The following is a 23,751-nucleotide window of genomic DNA, read 5'->3' as shown; positions in this document are numbered from 1 at the left end:
TTCACACAACCCCTGACTCCTGTGCTATGGCAGTGCCTGGTGCCAGGTCCTGTTCATGGCCCGTGCATCCCACCACTCCAGCCATGCTGCTGTTTGCCTGGTGCGGGCTGTGCCACGCTCCCTGTTATGGAACAAGGCCAGGTGATGCCGGGCTGCACCAGGCATGCTATGTCCATCACTGCTTGGAGCACAGTGTGGCTGCTGTGGGCTTCCTGAGAGTGGTGGATCCACAGTTGCTGCACACGGTGGCTGCAGACCACACCTGGAGTGCTGCTTCCCTCCTGTGGACAAGGGTGGTGACCTGCTGTTCTCTGGTGGACAGGTGCATGTATAGCAGCCAGAACCGTCATGTACAGCAGTGGTTCTCCATCCTTCATGTTGTTTCCACACTTAATCACAATAACAATTATTAACATGGTAATGAATGTGCTACAGGTCTCCCCAAAACTTATCCATGTGCCAGATAGAATCAATTAGCTCACCCTGGGCTAAAAGAACTGCAGTGAACTCAGTAGTTTCCCCAGCAATGGATGACCAGATCCATTATGCTATCTTTAGAATTACAACTGAGAAGCCTCTGCATTAATGGTTCATATATCGCTTTCACAAAGTATGCAGCTGTGTTCTTAATGAAAAATTCTCTTCAGTTCGTTCTCCATTTTTAGCTCCTGCTGTAATCACTCTGAACAACCTTTAATACAATACTGTTTTTCTTTTTGTTGTCATTGCAGGCTCTGAGTAGCAGTTTATACAAGAGTGCATCACCCTATGGTTCCCTTAATAACATAGTGGATGGGCTAAGCTCTCTTACTGAGCATTTCTCTGACCTATCCCTCTCCTCTGAAGCCAGAAAACCCAGTAAGAGGCCACCTCCTAACTACCTGTGTCACCTCTGCTTCAACAAGGGACACTACATCAAAGACTGCCCCCAGGTAAGGGATGTAAAAGTCTGGAAATTCTTCATTGAATCACTGTTCTATCAGGACAGTGACTGGAACCTAATTCTAATTCTTCTTGGGGGGGTTTTTGAGCAACTTTGTAGCAATACCTTGAAAAAAGTGCCAGGCATAAATTCTTCTAATCTCTTCTTTATAGTGAGACTTAATGGCAAAACTTATTTTACTCACCCAACCACCATTTAAAAAAACTACTCACCTGAGTCATATGAATGTATAGATTTTGGCAACTTTAAATATGGTTACCACATAATTTTCCAGTTTGGAGATAATGCTAAACGTTTTCAAACAGCATGTCTTTTAGTCATTTTGGCTGTGATATAACATGTGTACTGAGTGGCGGAAAAATGGAGGAACTGCTGCATCAGGTGAAAATCTTGAGTCACAGTTGCAGTAGCATGAGGTCCAGGTAGAGCTGGTGCAAAATATACCTGGCCTGGTTAATTGTACTCAGCCAAATCTGCTGATGGTACCACGCTTCACAAAGAGCTTTTGCAAGGACAAAATTACTAAATATGTATTGTTTTAAAAATGAGGTCCAGTACAGCATACACTAAAATCAGTTTGTGAATTTCTAAATTCTAAAAATCCAAACCACAATATGCCAGGTTTCTCTGTCGTCTCAGGTTTCAGCTTGGTACAACTGGGGAGTGCTGGCTCCTGCAGACGTAGAGTTGGCTCACAGCTCCAACAAGCATGCTACTTAAGTCCTGAGGGGAAAAAAAAGTGCTAACAGTGTTCCAGAAAAACAGATGTGCACATATCCTTTTCACCATAGTTTTCTCCTCCTGGCTTCCGAACATATAACCTTTGTTCTCTCAGGAGAACTGACTATAGTGCATGGCAGCTAGGGATGTCAGGAATATAAAAGCCAAAAAATGCGGGCAGCCGGAGTGATTTCCAGATAAGTAAGGTCAGCATGAAATGGAATATAATGTCATAATTTTTCACTGAATGTATTCTTATAGCAGTTATAGAAAGGTGAACTATATAGCTGGTGATATCTCTATACAGATCTAGCTGCATATGCCCAATGATTTTAATAGAAGCCATGGGACAAAAAAATAACCCACAGCATTCTTCAAATGTACTTCAAAATACTTCATGTTGTATTGTGTTTCTTGTGATCCAGTGAGACCAAACATAGAAATACTCAGGCTTTGGTGTTTTGACATTTAATATATTCTTTAGTTTCTGCTAGTGGTTATGGTAATGTAATATCATACATTGTTTAAAAAAGGGATAGAAACATACTAATTACCGCTGTACTAAATATACACTGCAGTGGACTGTAATGCAACACTGTATGAAATATTTGAGATGTACAGAATACCAGACTAGTAAATGAAGCAGGTCTCTTAACAATCAATACATACAGGGCAGTGCCTTGCATGGAAGTCTCATTTGAATGTATCAGCAATTTCTTGAGTAGAAATTCATTCCAGATCATTCAATCAAGTCACCTCTACTGCAGGCAACTCCATCAGATAATCTCTTCCATAAACTTCTCAAATTCCATTTTAAAAGAAAATAGGTTTTTTGCAGCTATTTCTATTGGAAAGTTGTTCCAGAAACTCAAGTGTTCCAATGATTCAAACCTTCTTCTACCTTCCAACTAAAAGACCAAATTTACACTAGTTCTTGTGCCAAAATAACTTTTTTACGTTAAATAGACGTTTTCCCTCCCTGGTATCTACCCTTTGATATATTTATAGAGTGCAGTGATATCCTCCCTCAGCCTTTGCTTTGCAAGGCTAAATAAGCCATCTCCTTTAATCTCCTCTCAGAAGATAGGCTCTCCATTCCCTGATCATCCTCAGAGCTTCCATGCACCTGTTCCAGTTTGAATTTATCTTTTTGAAAATAGCTAACTAAAACTGTATACAGCATTCTGATGAGGTCTTCCCAGTGCTTTGCAGGCATGTCTACTTCTTTGTATCAGTGGGTGTCTACACGTGTTTTTATGTGCATTTAAACTTAATGCGCATTGGTCTAATGCACTGTAAAGTGATTTAGGTGTGTGTCTACACATGCACCAAGGTGCATTAATGTGGGTGTGTAGACCAACTTGGGACTAAAGTTAATTCTAAGTCAATGGACACACACTGCGTTAATGCTCATTAGTGCATCTACACGTTCGCTAATGCGAGTTAGCTGTTCACGTATACATTTGATACCTGCTTTAAGCCTAAAATTGCCATTTTAAGGAGCATTAAGGGTGTATAGACGTGCACCCTTCATGTGCCTTAAATTGGGCTAATGCATATTAAATATGCATGTATAAACACGCCCAGTATATACTTTTATATTATATGTAGGGGGAAGGTGTTATGAAAGTAGGTCAGTTTGGGCTGCATTATCTAACACAGGCTCCAACTTTATAAAGTACTTAAGCACAAGTACCTTATCAGAAGCTAAGCCTGTAGCTATGTGCTTTCTTGAATTCAGATGCACTTAAACTTTTGCTTAAAATGTACTTAAGTGTTCCGGTGAATGAGGGGTCTACAAATAAATAGCCTGAATCCAGAATCAGATCCACATAGGATGACCATTGTGATCATGTGGCACCCCCCCGACTTCAGTGGGACTCTACACAAGTATACAGTTACAGCAGATCCATGTGCAGATTAGGGTCCATGTTATAAAGCCCCTCGCTATCATCACTCCTTCTAATTGGCATTGATTTATTCCCCCATGCACAGAATAATAGGTTTAGCGGGTTAATGTTTAATTGCTCCCAACACTGTTGAAAATAAAAGCTATTTTGCATATGGTACAATGGTTTAAAAAAAGAAAATAACTTCATATTAATTTGAATTATATTTAAATTTGGATGGAGAAGAGAGAAAAGCTGGTTTGGACAATCTACAATTCAGTAAATCACAATGTAATTTAATTCTTTTTTTTCTTTTATGTCATCACCTAATAAGAAACAGATATTGACATGGAGCTTGTTATGGAGATTTTCCTGCATAACAAAAATTGCATAACAACTCTGAGACTTTTTGTCCTCCCTTTTTTCTTCCAGTTTTAAATGCATTAAAGGCATCTTTGCTTTTCCAGTTGCCATGTAGGCTGATAGAAATATGATGGAAATATAAATTATTATTTCAAGTTATACCGTAAGTGATGGCCTTCATCCCTGAGGAATAAATGAATTTCAGATAAAATCTGATTTCCAATACCTCAAACATCCCGAGATCTTTTAAATTTGGAATTACACTTTGAACCATTTGCATCAGAACTGAAAGTTATTTTTGTAATGCTCTGATGCTTTTATAAGGATTTTGAGGTCCCCCAAAATTACTGTGAAATCATTTCCATCTTCCCTTTCTGGCTAGGTACAGACATTCAAAAAACCCAAGGAGGAATCGATCTAAGTTACATGGTTTTCTGTAATCAGCATAGTTCAGATTGGTAGCAAACAGAACACACATTCGTTGGGGGCGAGGGGAAATCTTAAACTGGGTTCCACAATTTTTAAACTGATCTATGTGTGCTGAACTTCAGTTCTCTTAAGATGAGCATAGACTAGTTTCTGAACACTTACACTGGTAAAAGTGTAATATCTGTTCCTGACCTTAAGAACTGCAATTATTTAAATAGACAGGACTCCTGGGATTATTATTTGGACAAGGGATATAGATATCTATTGCATAGTACCCCAAGATTTTGAAAGCCCTTATTACATAGAACTTCTGCTCCAAAACCTTGCCAATATAGTTTTATCATCACTTAGCATTAGAGACCATAAATGTGGACATTTGTTGTTGAAAAGGTCTTGATTGGATTTGTTTCAAGTCCTCACTATCTGAAAGTTGGAAAACAACATAAGATCATACTAAAGTAACAAAAGGTTTAAACAAAGAATTATTTGAGACATCATGACTTGTGTAGTATTTTATTCTACTTTACTAGACAGTTGGTGATACTTATTTTACAGAAAGACAACAGGCCACATTTTTCCCGGTACAATGAAACTGACTTCAGTTAAATGAGACTGATTGTGACCCTGTATATCTTTATACAGTAAAAGCCCTCATTTTTACTTTGTAGAAGTATTTTAATATGCTCTCAGACATTAAAAAGTATTTTCCAAAATTAGTTCTCTCCTCTGTACTAAATTGGTTCTCTTCTGTTTGCTAACAGATTTGTTTACTTTTAAGGACTTATTGTTATTATGGAAAGTTTGAATATTTGAGTATAACATATTTGTGTATGTATACACACTTACACACTTATACATAGGCACATCTATATAGACTTGTGGTTCCCAACCTTTTTTTTGCTGTGACCCTAAATTGGTCACCAACAGGACCACTTGATCCACCGTCTTGGGGGCTGCTGGGAGCAGAGTGCAGTGGCAGTGGCAACCCAGAGGCATGGGTGGGGGTGCCGGCATTGCTTACTTTGTGAACGGCGGCCCTGCCCCGCCCACCTGCCGGTCCCCGGCCCCATGCGTGGGTGTGCAGGCCCTTTGTGACCCTACTGAGGACCCCTGCAACCCTGATTTGGGTCACACTCCAAGGTTGGGAACCAATGATATAAATGTGTACACATATGTGTATATAAATATGTATTTCATATTTACAGCCATACACACGCACACATTTTTAAAAGTACAATAAAGTTATAATTTAGAACATTGGAAAAAAATCAGCCTGGATTTACATCACATTAAATATATGGTAAGAAGCAAATATTAACATAATTATAAGCAGGGATCCTGGTTTTCTCTGAAAAAACAATCACAAATCCTCTGATAAAAACACCAAAATCCATAATTAAAATGAAACAGCACTATATAGGTATCTATTCAACACAATGTTTTATTGATATATTTACAATTTTAAAGCAATTTGGAAGCCTACAATCACTATAATAAATTCTAAATACTTCTAAATTTTGGTATTTGATTTTGGGTTTTTTATCATGGAAAATCAGAGCTTTCCCTGCCCCCTTAGCTCACAGAACACAGGTCCAGGTCCCTCACTCCCAAGCCAGTCTCCCAGTCCTGCTGGTGCCCCTCATTTCCTCCCCACAAGCCCCCAGCCCTGCTGGTGTCTCTCACCCCCTTGCCCCTGCCCTGCCCCCAGCCCTGCCGGAGGGGCTCCTGGCTGCCAGGGCTACAGGACCAGGAACCCAGGTCTTCAGTCCCCTGCCCCTCCCAGCAGTGCCTAAGCTTCATGTATAGGCTTATACTCTGTTTATAGGCTTATACTCTGTTTATACCTTCTAATGCATTAGAAGGATTTGGGGCTTTCAACTTCCCTCTTTATAAACTAAATTTCACTCTTATACATTCATTTTGTTCCACATTATACCTAAATTATGCTGTTGTATAAATTATACACATTCGGTGGCATCAAGTGAATTTTACATGTTACATCTTAAATAACTCTGCTTGAAAAAATTGTGGTAAATCTTTGCTTGTTTGTTTTTTCTTATAATGCTGCATTTAGCCTAGCATTGCAGGATTCTCAGAAAGCTTGAGAGAGCAGCTGCATGTATTTCCATAGAACTGTTTTCAGATCATTACTAGTTTTGTTATGAAAACCTGCAAAAGTCTTGTTATGGTAACTCAGGGCAGTAGATTGTGATTTTCTAATATCCATTTTACCCTAGGAAATGTCAGCTATTTGAGATTCTGAAACATCAAAGAGCACTCACTGATGTCTGTGTTTTGAAATTCTAAATAACCTGCACGTGGTGTACCTTCAAACCATTCAGCAGAGCAGCCAGTCACACAAAGTTTTATATGCAAGCAGAAAGCAGCTGATCCTAATTTGATAATGTCTTAGTTCAAATAGTCTGTGCTTTCACAGCACATTCACAGAGGTCAACTTAATATTTTTTTCTGCAGCAGGGGCCTTTTAATTTGAATAAAATGTTTGACACGCCTGTAGTTGTTTTCCATAAATGACAGTGGTTTCTAATGCAAGTAGATAAGAGTAAACAGACACAGAGGAACCCCCTACCACCTCTAGTCAATTTTGTTCATGCTGGTTCCCTGCCTAACATACTTCTTGATATAGTTTCCAAAAAGCCCATCAGAAAATTAACTCTTTGATATGATATCTTTGAACCATGTCTCAGTCATTGTACATTGATATGAGTATGAACTCTTTGTTTTGGAAAGTGGTATAAACTTAGACAAAGCTTTTTTAGACCAAAGATTCAATAGGCAAACATTTTGGATTCTGTTTTAGAAGCAGGTCACGGGTCACCCTACCTCTGCTTTTAGTTGCACTGGAAAGGAGATCAATATGGGAAGCTGAGTTAGCTCATGCCCTTCCATTAAACAGCCTCTGAGATGACATAAGAAAGAAAAACTTCTCCAGAAAGAAAATAGATAGCTCCTGTGGAGCAGTACTGTGGGCTACTGAATTATCAATATAAACACATCTAGTGTCAGTAATCAAGGCAAAGTAAACTAAATCTATTGATCTTTATTGATCTTCATTCATCACTTGGAGGATAGGAATGGCTGAACAGGTAGCAAATTTGCTCATGACACCAAGTTGGGTGGAGTTGTAAACACTTTGGAGGGTAGAGCTAGGATCCAGAATGAATTGGAGAAATAGTCCTAAATCAGGAATGTGAAATTCAACAAGGACAAATGCAAAGTCCTGCACATGAAACTGAATAACTGCATGCACAGATACAGACTGGGGAATGACTGGCTAGGCTGTAGTACTGCAGAGAAGGATGGGGGGGCAATCCTAGTGTGCTCCTGTTGCAAAAGAAGCCAAGCGTATCTTGGGTTGTATTAACGGCAGTGTCAGTTGCAAATCACTTGTAATTCTTCTGCTATATTCAGCAAAAGTGAGGCCTCACCTGAAGCGCTCTGTCCAGTTTTGGCCCCCCCATACCTAGAAAGATTCAGGTCAGATTAGAAAGATTCCAGGGAAGAGTGACAAAAATTATGAAAAATCTGGGAAGCATGGTTTAAGAGGAAAGGCTGAAAGAACTTGGATTATTTAGTCTGGAGAAGAGAAGATCAAGGTGGAATTTGATAACAGTCTTCAAGTACCTGAAGGCTGATAGAGGATGATGATAGTACTGTCGCCATAGGGAACTGGACTAGGAGCATTTGCCCCAAACTTCAGCAGAGGGAATTTAGACTGGACATTAGGAAAAACTTTTTCGCTATGAAGGATAAGCATTAGAACAGGCAATTTACAGAGGTTATATAGGGTCTCAATCCTGCACATTTTCAAAAGCAGGTTAGACAAACATCTGTCTAGGATTGTTTTGTCATAGATAATCATGACTAGGTCCTTTACAAGCCTGCTTTCTTATGATGCTAAAATACTCTCCCTGCTAGAATACAGGTACGAAAAGTCAAATATAAAGAGTTGCCAACAAGACTAAAATATTCCAGGGGCATTTTTTCCAGTAAAAATGGACCACTTCATGTGATTGTATGCACATTCTGGTGTATTTTGGGTAACTTGCACATATAATTAACTAAATTATTAAATCTCAGTGCTAATAGTCTATTCCTTAAGATACCAGGTCAAACTTCTACCAGATCTTTCCTGATAGGTTACCTCATAATAGTGCCATTAAGTATAATACTTAAGCTATTGTAAGGTTTAAAAAAATGCATGAGAAGCAAAGCCTTATTACAGCAAAAAATCTAAATCTGTGAATGAAAAATGTGAATCGGTAAGTTGGTCAAAACTTTTCTCTTTCTCTGTCTGTGTATGTGTGTCCCTCTCTCTCTCTCTCTCTCACACACACACACACAATCATTGGATAATGGGATCTCATCTTTGTTAACGTAGCCTGTGTGTAGATGAAATGAGAGGCTTGTGTGCATGACACTTTAAAGCAGGCTAAATGCTTCTGCACAGCTTTAATGGTGTTTGCATGCCTCAGCAGTGTATTGCACATTAATTCCAGCCACTGTCAGAAATTCAGCGGAGTAATGCACCTTAAATGACTTGGGGCACAGCAAACAAAAGCTCTCTCAAGGAGTTTTAGTTTGCTGTCACTACAGCTGCACAGCAAAGCACCGGGCTTAGTGCAGTTCTGCAGGAAGACCTGCAGGCAGCCTGACAGCAGCCCAGGAAAGCAGGCTTTGCCCAGGAAAAGCAGTGAGCCTAATCTCTGTCCCACTTGGAGCCTGCCTGCTTGCCTGAGCTGCGTGGGGGCCTGGTGCTTCCCTCTGCGGCTACGGTGCCGCCTGGGACTACCCGAGCTGGGTGCCTGTGGGCAGGTGCCCCCTGAGGGGGGCTGCTGTGGAGGAAAGAACTAGCCCAAAACTAATGATTTTTTAATGCAGGGCCCAGTCTTAATGCTCCAGTATTACTAAAATGTGACTGTCTCATTTGTGCCATATTTTTGCTTATGATATGGAGGCAGTGGTCCTGATTCCATTTTGCACATAAGACAGAAGTTCAGTTTCTTTGTTTTATATGAAACATACATCATGCCTTCCATAAATTTACAGTACCTACCCTTTCAATACCAACTTAATTTCCTGTGAATTTAGAAGTAGATCTGTCAATTAGTTGGAGTTAATACATACTAATATTTATAGCTCATCTAAATATCATCTAACATTCATGATGTAGCTAGCCAACACTCCTATGAAGTAATTATGTATATTATCCCCATTTTTTTCAGCTAGGGTAACTGAGGCACCGAAAGATTTTTAATAACCAGTTAATTTGTCCAGTGAAACAGCTGGGAAAAGAATCCAGATCTCCTTACTCAGTGCCAAGTTATAAAACTGTGACAACACATCTGTTAGCATCATTTGGCTTTGAGAAAACAATTCTGAATAGCTAATAGGGTGCTTACAAATGTGCGGGGAGGTTGCTCCAATGTGCTGTCAGTGCAGACTTATTTATTGTGCTCCAACGCAGTCCAAAAGCCTCTGCATCTCATGTATCAGTGTCTTCGTGCTTCAGAATGGCAGCAGGGGCACTTTAACTAAAGCTCATTCAATGAGTTTTAGTTAAAGCGCCCTTGCTGCCATTTTGTACAGTGAGCATACTGATACATGAGACGCTGCAGGCGCTTTAATTAGAGTGGCTCATGAGAGCTGCTGACTGATTCTCCATTGACTGATACAATGGACTGACTGATTCTCAGACATCTTTTACCTCAGTACAAACTGGTGTAAAGTGCAACTAATTTCAGTTTGTATAATTTTATGCTGACTCTGCATTATTATAAATGGCTACACAATGCACAGGACACCAGAGAATCAATCCCAGTATTTTCCGCTTCAAAATTGTCACCTGTAATAATATAGCAGCCACTTAATTCCAGATGAGAGGTGGTTTGATGCCAGTGGTAGCTAAGCTTGTATGTACAAGGTTATAGATTTTAAAAATCTGTTGAGATTTTTGGAATCTTTGTGTAAATATCTTTCAGTTTCCTGTTGGGGTTGTTGTTACACATAATCTTCATGTGGCAGACCATTGGGGTTTCTCAGTTCCTTCAATACAGCTGCCACGCATACACACTAGGGCTGTGTGAAGCTTCAGTTCCTGATTCAATTTGGCAGAGATTTGGCCTGATTCAGTGGTTGAATCTCTGAATCAAATCAGGAGACCCTTTAATTTCTCTGAATCGGATTGGAACCCTCTGAATCAATTTGGAGAGATCTGGAAAGATTTGACGATTCAGACATAGACACAGCTTTAAATGTTTTTTCTACATACCTCAAGGTACCAGGTGGCTCATGAATGCTGAAATGCTGAGGCAGATGGAGCATCCCACAGGAGTGCAGGAGGTTCCCCAGCACGCTCAGCAGCAGACTGGGAAATTTACCAGAAGCACTTTTAGTCCACTTCTGGGTCCACTGGAGAGTGTGCAGGGGCCCCCCCACGCCCTCCTGGCTTGGCGACTGGTGCCCCCAGGGTCTGGAGGGGCACTCGGGGTCCCCCTGCTGCTGATCTCCAAGCCGGGGGAACACGGGGGAGCCTCCCAGTATTCTCCTCAGCAGACCGCGAAGCAGACCGGAAATACTTCCAGTCCACTTCTGGGTTCGCTGCCGAGTACAGTAATTTGTCAGGGCCCTTATTCAAGACCTGTGTCATCTTCTAAAATGCAAATGTAAACTTCTTTTTCCTAGCCTGTTTCTCTCTGTGGCCCAACCAGAGACATACATTTGAACCACTCCCCTTCAGTTACCCCAACTATCAGGAGTCTTAAGAAAACATGAATGTTTTAGTAAATGACCTGGCAGTGGAATAAGGGTCAAAAGTGATATGTTTGTTTTGGGGATGGAGGGGGAGGATTTGACAGCATGAATATGCATCTGTAAGGATCAACCTTATCAGAAAGGATAAGATGTAGCAAGAAGTAGGAAAGACTGCATAGAGGGGCCTGTTATTGGCATTGCATCACGTAGAGGGATGAGGTGAAGGTACTGCTTACACAATATGATGATTAGCAATGTTATACTATGACTTCTAGAGCTCTTCTAATACTGCCATGCCTGTTGCTGCCCATTAAACTTTTAACTACATCAGTCTGTCCTTTCACTGGTATCAATAACATCAGGCTCCTGAACAATGAACTGTACATATAATTTTTCAGGTAGCTTCATACTATATTGAATCCATTTACGTAGAAGACAGGAGATTTTTGTTACAAGCACATAAGGTGTCATTCTCAATGTGAAGCTCTTGCAAATGTTCTTTATCAACAACAATGACAACCTTTTAAAGTTCTCTTTTGAAACAACTCATAGACATTAGGGCTGGAAGGGACCTCGGGAGATCATCGAGTCCAGCCCCCTGCCCAAAGGGCAGGAAGTCAGCTGGGGTCATAGGATCCCAGCAAGATAAACATCCAATTTGCTCTTGAAGGTGTTCAATGTAGGTGCTTGAACCAACTCCGGTGGCAGGCTGTTATAGACCTTGGGGGCTTGGACTGTAAAGAAGTTCTTCCTTATGTCCAGCCTAAAATGGTCTCACAGTGGTTTATGACCGTTTGACCTCGTCATCCCTTGGGGCGCTCTGGTGAACAAACGTTCCCCCAGATCCTGGTGGTCACCCCTAATAAACTTATAGGTGGCCACCAGATCGCCTCTGATCCTGTGCTTTTCCAGGCTGAAGAGTCCCATAGCTCTCAGCCTGTCATCATCAGATCTGTTTTCCTGACCTCTGATCATGCGTGTGGCTCTCCTCTGGACTCTCTCAAGTTTCTCCACATCCTTTTTGAATTGTGAAGCCCAAAACTGGATGCAGTACTCCAGCTGTGGCTTCACCAAGGCCGAGTACAAGGGGAGAATGACGTCCTGGGATTTGCTTGAGAAGCATCTCTGGATGCAAGCCAGTGTTTTGCTTGCTTTACCAGCTACAGCATTGCATTGAAGGCTCATGTTCATCTTGTGGTCAATCCTGACCCCCAAGTCCTTTTTGTTCGTAGTGCTAGCCAGCATAGCACTGCTGAGCCTATAAGCACACGGAGGGTTTTTCTTCCCAGGGTGGAGAACCTTGTATTTTTTGGTGTTAAACACCATCAGGTTCTTGTCTTCCCATTTCCTGAGCCTGTCAAGTCAGCCTGGATCGCCCTCCTATTCTCAGGTATGGACACTTTACCCCAGAGCTTGGTGTCATCAGCGAACTTGGCTAGTCTGCTTCTGATACCAATGTCCACATCATTAATGAAGATGTTGAATAGTGTTGGCCCAAGCACAGAGCCTTGAGGGACCCCACTGGTCACAGGGCACCATGATGATTGACTTCCATCAACCACCACCCTCTAGATCCAACCACGGAGCCAATTTGCCAGCCAGCGGATCGTGGTGAAGCCAAGGCTACAGTTGGCTAGTTTTGCCAAGAGGTGATCATGCGATACCAGATCGAAGGCTTTTTTAAAGTCAAGATATACAACATCAATCTCTTCTCCCTTGTCCAGGTGATAGTTCACTTGGTCATAAAAGGAAATAAGATTGGTCAAGCAAGACCTACCCACAACAAACTCAAGGCACTGTATCCAAGAGTAGCCTGTGTGGACACCTTTCCATGGCTTCAGGGTACAGGAGAAGTAACAGCCCTAAATTTTAGCAAGGAAAATTTAGGATGGATATTAGGAAGAACTTTTTAACTATGAGGGTGGCTAAGTATTGGAACAGGCTACCTAGAGAGGTTGTAGAATCTCATTCCTTCGAAGTTTTTAAGAGCAGGTTAGAAAACATACTTGTGTGGAATGGTGTAGACAGGCATGATACTGCCTTGAGCCAGGGTTTAGATTATTGACCTCCAAAGGACCTTTCCAGCCATATTTTTATATGATTCCATGAAAATAAAAAGGAGTTGTGCCACTTCCTGAGATGAATTTGGTCCATTATCTGTGTGTGTTTGCTGGCTTGGGGAGGTAGGGAGGGAACAAGCAAGTTTCTTTGGTGCTAAAAGAGTTTTAACTCCCATCAGCTCTAGTCTGAGCTTCCATTCCTGATTCAGTACGCATGAGTCTGCTAATGAAATCCAGATGTCAGACAAAAAAACAATAAACCCTCCCACCCATCTGGTGGATCAGATTTCTTGGCAACTGAAAAAATCCAGAGAGATCCCTAGAACAGCTGAAACTTTAGAGTGTAGTATGTAAATAGTTTTCAAGAAGCAGGAGCAGCTGGAAGAGAGAGGCAGAAGTAGAGCTAATTGCAAATCAAGATTTCTTTATAATGGACAGGAGAGGGGAAACAAAAATGGTTATATTTTTAGTTCATGGTTTGAACCCTAAACAGACATTGTATATCCCTTCCTTTTTTGTAAAAAATTTCTCTTAGGAAAAGAGAGCTGGGAAGTGTGAAAGGTTATGGTAGATGTCAGAGTCCTAGAAAATTACAGTGAGCACCACAGATGTCAACTATGAGTCAGAAATTAAGGAGCAACATGATGTAGATTGGACCCCTATAAAATTGGTGGCTTGCCTTTTTTCCTCCTTCTCTTTTGCCTGAGTCAAATAACATGATTTGCATCCTCCCATATTCATTCCTGGAATGCACCAGAATGTTTGAAACTCATCGCATCATAATCACAGCTGTGAGGAAAGTCCAGCAAATTTTATACCAAAACTCAGGTGTTGGGTACTAGAACTAAAACTACCATTTTGAAGGGGGTGGGAGGCGGGGGGGGGGGGTAGGGAAAAACAGGAAGGAGGAGAACAAAAACTTTCGTAACACAAAGGAAATGTTCTTTTAGCAGGTGACAGTAGAAACTTAGTATTTATAAAACTGAAACTGACACCTGTATTTTTTTTTTTTATTTTGGGCCCTCCAGAGCATCAAAACATTCAAAAGAACTTGCAAACTTCTATATCTGTAAGTGAATGTTAACCAGCAGGTCTTCATACATGCGGCCTGTCAGGTATACTGCACATGATTTTTGTTTCAGCAGAGTTCTGCTTGGTGCAGAAACATGCCAAATGCTTGATTCTGTCTTTGCACTTCCTGTACTCTGGGACAACTGGTTGCCAGTTTAGATACTGGGACAATTTAAAGTAGTCTCACATCTGGATTCCTGTAGCACCAAGGGGCTGCTCTGGCAACAGAGTATAGCCATACTGCAGCAGAACTGCAATCCATATCCTTCTTCCTTTTAACTACTAGCTGGGTCAAGATAAGGAGAAAACTTGGCATAAGGCTGCTATTTTTAGTTTAGTCTATGATTTCAAATTCTATGATTTGAGATCAAGCTCCACTTTAGAATCCTCCTAAACAAGGACACCTACTTGGGAAAGCTGGTACATTTACACTCAAGAAGTAATAATAGAAATCAGAGAAATTAGGTTGGAAGGGGCCTCAGGAGGCCATCTAGTCCAACCCCCTACTCAAGGCAGGGGCTTTATCTAGCCGGATCTTAAAACCTCTAAGAATGGAGATTCCTCAACCTCTCAGGGTAACTTATTCCAGTGCTTTACTACACTCCAGTTGAGAAAATTCTTTCCTAAGATCTAATCTAACTTCCCTTGCTGCAACTTGAGACCATTGCTCCTTGTTCTGTTATCTACCACAACTGAGAACAATCTTCTTTGGAACCACCCTACAGGGAGTTTAAGGCAGCTATTAAATCCCCCCTCAGTCTTCTTTTCTCTAGACTAAATAACCCCAGTTCCCTCAGCCTCCCCTCATAAGTAATGTGCCCCAGCTCCCTAACCATTCTCACTGCCCTCCGCTGGACTCTGCAATTTGTCCACATCCTTCTTGTAGTGGGGGGCCCAAAACTGGACATAGTACTCTGTATGTGTCCTGACCAGTGCCAAACAGAGGGGAATAATCACTTCTCTTGATCTGCTGGCAAAGATCCTAACAATGCAGCCCAGTAGGCTGTTAGACTTCTTCACAACAAGGGCACACTGTTGGCTCATATTCAGCTTATTGTCCAGTGTAACCCCCAGGTCTTTTTCTGCTGAGCTGCTGCTTAGCCAGTTGGTCCCCAGTCTGTACTGGTGCACGGGATTGTTCCATCCTATGTGTAGGATTTTGCACTTGTCCTTATTGAACCTCATGAGATTTCTTTTGGCCCAATCCTCCAATTTGTCAAGGTCTCTCTGAGTCCTATCCCTACCCACCAGCATATCTACTATTCCCCGCAGCTTGGTGTCATGTGCAAACTTGCTGAGCATGCAATCCATTCCATCTTCCAGGTTGTTAATGAAAATATTGAAGAGAACCAGCCCCAGGACTGACCCTTGAGGCACTCTACTTAATACCAGCTGCCAACTAGACATCAAGCCATTGACTACTGCCCTCTGAGCCCAATAATCTAGCCAGTTTTCTATCCACCTTATAATCCATTCATTCAACCCGTAGCTTGCTTGTGAGAACGTTGTGGAAGACTGTATCCAAAACCTTGATAAAGTCAAGGGGTGCCTATACATGAGCAGCAAGGTTGCTCTGACATGCTATAATTACTTTTACAGTGATTAATTGAGTCTGCTGGAGTGTGGTAATTACTGCACTCTAGCAGCCTCCAGCATTTCGTGTATCAGTGTCCACATGCTTCAAAATGGTGGCAGGGGTTCTTTATCTAAAGCTTGTTTGATGTGCTTTATATAAAGTACCCCTGCAGCCATTTTGAAGCATGGGGATGCTGATATACAAGATACTCCAGGCATCTCATGTACCAGCCTCCAGTGTCTTGTGTATCAACAAGCTTTAGAGAAAGTGCTCTTGCTGCCATTTTGAAGCGCAGTGATACTGATGCGCAAGATACTCTAGGCGCTTTAATTAGAGTGGCACTCAGAGCCACTGTAATTAAAGTTCCTTTCCACCCCACTCCCAGAGCATGTGTATACGCACCCAGGGTATATCACATCCACTGGTCTCCCCACATCCACAAAGCCAGTCATTTCATCATAGAAAGCAGTCAGGTTGGTCAGGCATGATGTGCCCTTGGTGAATCCATGCTGACTGTTTCTAATCACCTTCTTCTCCTCCAAGTGCTTAGAAATGGATTCCTTGAGGACCTGCCTCATGATTTTTCTAGGGACTGAGGTGAGGCTGACCAGTTTGTAGTTCCCTAGATCCTCCTTCTTCCCTTTCTTAAAGATGGACACTCTATTTGCCCATTTCCAGTTGTCTAGAACCTCTCCCAACTGCCATGAGTTTTCAAGGATGATATCCAGTAGCTCTGCAGTCACATCAACCAACTCCCTCAGCACCATGAGGTGCATCCCATCCAGCCCCATGGACTTGTACACATCCAGATTTTCTAAATAGTCCCTAACCTGTCCTTTTGCCACTGTTGGCTGCTTACCTCCTCTCCAAACTGTGCTGCCAGGTGCAGTAGTCTGGGACCTGACCTCACCTGTGAAGACTGAGATGAAAAAGGCATTGAGCACTTCAGCCTTTTCTGCATCCTCTGTTACTAGGTTGCCTCCCCCATTTGTAGATTTCATAGATTTCATAGACATCAGGGCTGGAAGGGACCTCGGAAGATCATCAAGTCCAGCCCCCCACCCAAAGGGCAGGAAGTCAGCTGCGGTCATAGGATCCCAGCAAGATAAACATCCAATTTGCTCTTGAAGGTGTTCAATGTACATGCTTGAACCACGTCTGATGGCAGGCTGTTCCAGACCTTGGGGGCTCAGACAGTAAGGAAATTCTTACTGTCTTGCAGTAGTTTATGACCGTTTGATCTCGTCATCCCTGGGGGCACTCTGGTGAACAAACGTTCCCCCAGATACTGGTGGTCACCCCTGATAAACTTATAGGTGACCATCAGATCACCCCGAGCCTGCGCTTTTCCAGGCTAAAGAGCCCCATTTAGTAAAGGACCCACACTTTCCTTGATCATCCTCTTGTTGCTGGCATACCTAAAGAAACCCTTTTTATTACACTTGACATCCCTTGCTACCCGCAACTTCAGTTGCGCTTTGGCCTCCCTAACTTCATCCATGCATGCCCGAGCAATACTCTTTGAAATGAAAGGAATGTAATGTAATGGATGTAATGAAAAAATTAATATAGGTTTTTATACTGCTGACAGTATGTGAGAATATCCATGTCATTCATTACATTTGACTAAGACCTTTCATGTGGTTTATTCACAGTCTTTGCCAAGGGAGAGTTGTATGTAGGGTATATATTTCCTTTTTGTAGGTTTTTCCTCCCTAACAGTTCAATATAGCAATGTACATTATACTTGGAGGGAAAATGGCTGAGGGCTTTGATAGTCCTTAGTTCCTAGAGGAGTTCATTCCACAATCTTGGACCAGTCCACAATTGGAAAAAGTTTTGTCTGTCATGCACAGAAAGTTTAGCTGTGAAAAATAGGCAAGCTGCAAACCATAGTCTTTGTCCCATAGTTAAAGCATGATATGCAGTACTCAGGACATTCAGAATCTAGAAAATAAAGGATTGAGACCTTAAATTTGATTCCTTATGCTGCACAAAGCCAGTGTGCAGAGCAGAGGACAGATCTGATGTTCTCACAGTAGCTGGTATTGCTGAAACAATGTGCTGCAGTGTTCTGTATACCTGGAGTTTTGTTGGGGTGAAGGCTTCAGGCCCAGCTATATTCCATATGTGTCCAGACAGAAGATAATAAAGATGTGTATAACTAAAGCCATTCTTTGCCAGAATGGAATGGAGCCTTTTAGTCATTCCACATTACCTGTGGATTCTGCCCTATCCATCAGCATAATGTCTGCTTCATCTTCAACCATGATTTGATCTCTTCTGAAGATGGAGCTATTTTGGTAGTGATATTTGGTGGTGAGTTGGTAGAGCTACGTGCATCTATATCTGCTCATTTCTTGTCCATTTCATTGTCCATTTGCTTAAGGACTGCACACAGATGTTGAATAAGACCGGGGAGAGCATTTATCTTTGTGGAACTCCTTAAGTGACAGATCTAGAGACAGAGGGGCAGCGTCTCATCCTTATTTCTGGAATGCTTCACTCCCATGAATTTTAACACATTCCCTTGTATTATCTCATGTGAAGATCTCTTCCAAACACTTCTTAAACTGTTTTCTTTTTCTGCCCCAAATCTCCTCCCCTGAAACCCCTCATACATTTGGTGATTGTCAAGGGTCAAGACCAGAAGCTGTGGAGATAAGAGTCTGGGAAATATGAGGAATGGGGATAGGAGATGCTGAGGGAAAACAGCTGCTGCCTGAAGCCTCCCAACTGGTGTAAGCGATATGTGTTCCTGAAGCCAGAAGCTGTGGAGAGGGCAGCATATAGCATTCTCCAAAGGTTACCTCATTAAGGGTCCTACCCAATTCCCATTTAAGTCAGTGGAAAGAATGCCATTGATTTTATTGGGGGGTTGGGCCTAGCCCTAATTGAGTTCAGCCTGCCAACCTTAGGAAAGCTGCTCTCAACTTGCACTCACTGGTCCTCTAAGAATCTGAAGCACATACTGCAAGGTTTTCTAGTCCCTTACTTACCCTGACTCTCCACCCCCTGCTTTCTACATGTACTCTCATTCATGCTCATGTAATGCTCTCTCACAACTCCTTCCTTATTCTCTTCCTCCTCCTGTCAGTTTTTTCTTTTTCAAGATACCATTTCTTTATCCAGTTGTTGGTGTAAACATCTCTATCCTTGATCCAGAATATCTGCTTTCCAAAATCTTATACAGCCTCTACTGAATTTTACTGTTACAGCAGCTGAGGTGGATTGGTGTAGACTTTAGACAGAAAATGGAAATAAAAGGACATAGAAAAAACAGTATTGTGAGAAATTGCATAAACTTTGAAGGAACCAACTCTGATACCCCTGCACTTAGGTGTGGTACATTTCCCAGACTGAATTTTCTTCCAGTTTCATATTGTTTAGCTGTTTTCACTTACATTTTTTTTCTCTCCTCATCTCCAACCATAGAGGGGGAACAGTGGGATACGTGCCCCTCCTGAGATTGGCCACCCTCAAAGCCACCACCCGCTTCTGTGGGTGGTTGCTGCCCCCCACCTTGCTGCTAATGCAGCTGCTGGTAGCTGCAGGTGGTTTTTGCTTGCTGCCACTGACAGTGTGGATGGCAGCTGCAGGCGGTCCCCACTCACCACCTGCCCCTTGCCACGCTCCACCCTCCCCACTGCCGGCATTGCCAATGGTGGCTGTGGGCGGTCCCCATCCCCCGCCATGGTGCCCCCCCCAGTCACAGGAGGCACTAGTCATTCATGTCTCCAACAGCCATAATTCATTTTTCACTGTCAAGCCATCACCTTTACAGAATACATTCTTTAACACAAGGCTAGGGATAGGCATTCAAAAAGCCTGAGCTTAAATTGATTCAATTTTTGCAGGTTAGTCTAACTTGCAGAGAGAGAACCAATTTGCAAGTGGATAAACATTCACTTTTGATTCAGGAAATGCAGGCACATGCCTTAGGCTAGAAGCTGGGGGGTGCTTAGAGCAGCACTTCTTTCCTTTCCACAGTGCTGAGCTGGGGGGGTGTGGCCAGGCCCCAGCAGGACACTATGATTACAGACAGGTTTAAACCCCCACCCTGGCCTGCATAGTTCCCAGCCAGGGTGTACCTGGAGGGAAAGGAGGAAGCAGCCCTGACCAGGCTTTTCCCCCTACTTGCTGCTCAAGGGGCAGGAGTGTTACAGACCCCAGCCCCTGGCTAGCACTCTGAGGCAAAGGTGGGGTGGGAGGGAGGACTGCTTGTGTGGAGTGCATGCATCTGTTGATGATACTGAGCTTTTCAATGTCCCTCTCCCTGCTTCTTCATATTGTCTGCACCAAACTGATGGCACTCACAGGTCTCATGCACTGCAAGCCAGGTCATTTCTCACACCTCTCTCTGTCCCGTCTTGAACACTGTCAGATTGCAGCCTTTGAAACAAGCCAGCAGCCAGCAGGGAGCTTATCAGAACACAAAAGCTTATCAGCCCATCAAGAAAACAAAAGCCTCTCTCTTATTAGTTCAAGCTCTTCTTAAACAGCTTTTCCCAAGGCATTTGTAAGGAAGAATGGAAGGACATTACCAGATGACCTGATGGTTAGTTCCAAAAAGCCCTAAGCAGATACCTTTCTGCCTGCCTTTGTTCCTGTGAAATTGGACAACTTTACCTGGCCTATGGGTCAGAATCTGAGACAATTTTACCTCAAGTACTAGTTATGCTCAACAGTACTACAGTACTTGAAAAGTATCGTTTGAGTACTACTCAAACAGTTGTTTCAGTTAACTATTCAAACTTGACCCAAGAAGAGTAATTTCAGTTGGTGTGCCTATACAAAATGCTGATTCCACAGTTGTTACTGCACAGTCATTAAGTACTTGTATAAACACTTGTGTAGTGGTCTGAATAGCTTTTTTGTGATGCTGACTGTGCAGTAGCTAGGGACTACTGCACAGTAGCCTTGTGTCATGCTTTCTGCCACATGATGCTACTGTGTGGTAGTCATGGGCTACTGCTCAGTCAGCTTCTCATAGATACAGACAGTTACACTGATGTTTTGAGGCAACGATTGTTTTATATCAATTTTATGAGGCAAAAATGGTTTCCATATCTGGTGGGAAGTTCTGGTTCTAGCATGTGCTGGTTCTGGCTTGTGTCGTAATGTTTGTGTCTTAGTAATAAACGTCACTAACTGTAGGATCTAGGTTTGTTGACTGATACCCCTGGGTACAAAACATATGCAGATGCTAAGTGTCTTGCAGAATCAGAAAGAAAAAGCCTGTAAATCATTTCTCAAAGTATTTTGGCTCCATGGCAACAGCCTGTTGGGCTGTTCTCTGCATGCCTTGCATACCCATTTCTGCTCACATACTCCAAACCTGGAAAATAGTTTGGTCTGGCCCTCCAGGTCATCTGTCTGCTGCTACTCTCCAGACTTCTAACTTGCTAGAAAATGGCTGCTGGGGAAACCAATGGAACAGCTTCACCCACTGCTTCCAGGTTTGGAGTATGTGAGTAGGCGGAGCAAGTGAGTAAGGCTAGAACACGCTACCCCTACATGGTGTAGGTATACCCCATATCCGATGGATGAACCAGGACTCACAATGAGTAAAAGGGTCTCCAGGTCAAACCACTGAATTGACACAATTCAGTCTGCATAAGTAGCCGATATGGGAATATTTCAAGGCAGTGAGTGAATCTTAGATCTTTTGAAAGAAGCTCCTAATAAGTTAGGTAAAACAAGAGGAAATAAATAGTAGGTAGATACTTTCCTGAGGGGTAGCCGGGCACCTATACGTTCTACTTTCTCTGCCCCTTGTGAACAGGAAAGGGGCCAGCAGAGAGAAATAAATGGAAAAGAAACCAAAACCAAAACTTAGTTTTAGATTTTAAGTCATAACCACAGCACTGGGGTTTGCATTTTAACAGCCTTCCTGTTAGGGTTTCTAGCCATCCAGGATTGCCCTGGAGTCTCCAGGAATTAGATATGAATCTCCAGGAGACTGCTGAGTGTCAACTGGGAGATAAATGATACGGCATTAATTAAAATAAATCCTAAATGTTGAATCCAGTTTATACAGTACTCCAGTGTGTTTTTAAAATGTAATAATAATGTGCATTTGCCTTCCTGAAGTGAAGTCTACACACTGTAATCCATAACTGATATAGACAAGCATGTGGGCACATTCACATTGTGTCACAGGCATGTTGGCTTTCCGGAAACCTCCCAGAATAGATTCAAACAGAGTTGGCAACCCTACTTCCTATCTATTAAGCTTCTGTAAAAAGAAACAACCCTTATATTACAATTTTGATGCTGCAAGCAGCCAGTTTCAACTAGTTCTTCATTTTTAAATGGAATCACAGGGGTCAGATTTTCAAATTCTGCCTTCCCCCAACCAGCTGCTTCTGCTTCCCTCCCCACCTCCCCCTCCCCAGTTTTTTACTTCAGAAGCTCTCCCTAGTTTTTTATATATACTCTTCTCAGCATTAAAACAGGTGACTGACAAACCACACAAGACCAGTTCATTTTGATGGTATAAATAGACATGGTTATGCTCAAGTCAGAAATGTTGCACCCTGGAAGGATATATGCTCTATGTTAGCTGTTTGCATGACAAAGAGAAAAACTCAGGTGGTTCCATTTTAGTTGGGAGCCCTAGCAAACACAGTGCTTTGTACTTGTAGTTAGCCATTACTGATAACCACTATCCTCCAGATGGCTCTAAGGAAAAGCTGCTATATGTATGCAGCTTATGAAGTGTTTCGAGATCCCAGGTGAAAGATGCTGCATAAATGTAGTTTTGGTGCTACTCCTTGGAAGAAAACCTCATACAAAATTGTTCAGCTAATCTGCTCATTTTATATCAGTAGGAGTATTGGCTATGTAAACCACCTCCTGAATCTTGTGTTTTCTAACATACTGCTGCATTAAATACAGGTATTTACAATTTTAAAAAGTGCCATCCTTTTGGTCTTTTCTGAATCAAGACTGAAGGTGTAAATATAATACATTCTGTCTTGACTAAGACCAAAGATTGAAAAGCAGGCTTCTGGAGGTACAAGCACACATACCGTTTTAGAAACAGTCAATAACTAATGCTCTGTTCCTTTTCAGACCTTTCTCCATCTATTCTGCATATTTGTGATTTACGCTTGCCTAATTTGGGGTGGCAGTCTCACTGTGGATTAAGTAGAAAGGCATTCCCTAGCTAGCCATATTGCTAACAGAGCTGAACAAGAGCATATCTTAAAATATATATAAAAATCAAACTTGGTTTGAAATTTACAGTGCAGGGGAATCTACTCTGACCCTTAGGAGCTGTTTCAGGATTATTCTCACAGCTAAAGGTTTTTATCTTATTTAACAGTTCATGACTTTTAACTCATTTATGTCTAAATTTGCCTGGTTTCAGCTTCCAGTGACTTCATCTTGTTATGAATTTAATATGTAAATTGAAGAGCCCTCTTATCAAATCTGTGTATGCAGTATAAATAATTAAAATCTGTGAGTAAGTCACTCTCAACTTTCTCTTATTTTAAGATCTCTTATCACACCATGATACAGGTTTTTCTAGTGCTTTAATGGTTTTCATGGCTCTTTCCTAAATGTCTCCAATTTATCAACATCTGTTTTAGTTACAGGCACCAGAAATGGATGCAGTTTTGTTCTCTCGCATAGCTGCTATCTCTCCCTTCTGCTTTTGATGACGTGTCATGCTGGCAGTGGCTCTGCCTACAACCCACAGAAGACTCCAGTCCCCGTATAAGAAAATGTTATGTTTTTTCATTCTTACTTCTGTTTCTCAGCTTCTCTGTTGACTAACTTTGTTGCATCATAGAAATAATGGAAAAAATAGAGAGAGTATGATACAAAATATAGAAGATGCAGAGAAAGGAACCAGACTAATTTACTTGAGGGCTTTAGTGAATATAAGTCTAATCCAGAAAGAATTTACATAGGTGA

General features: G+C 41.9%; 1 protein-coding gene across 1 annotated transcript in view; it reads left to right on the top strand.

The window, feature by feature from the left end:
* The window catches only part of ZCCHC24 (zinc finger CCHC-type containing 24), a 201,039-nt gene that overhangs the window by 33,497 nt on the left and 143,791 nt on the right, over nt 1-23,751 (top strand). Inside the window, exon 2 of the mRNA XM_090057143.1 lies at nt 732-932. Coding sequence (XP_089913269.1) covers nt 732-932 — 201 coding nt within the window. The remainder of the gene's footprint in view (nt 1-731; nt 933-23,751) is intronic.

The sequence above is a fragment of the Crocodylus siamensis genome, chromosome 7 (genome assembly GCF_052110815.1).
Source record: "Crocodylus siamensis isolate JL-2025a chromosome 7, ASM5211081v1, whole genome shotgun sequence".
Classification (NCBI taxonomy): Eukaryota; Metazoa; Chordata; order Crocodylia; family Crocodylidae; genus Crocodylus; species Crocodylus siamensis.
The sequence above is the reverse complement of the archived record's forward strand: the minus strand, read 5'-3'. Positions and strand labels throughout refer to the sequence as shown.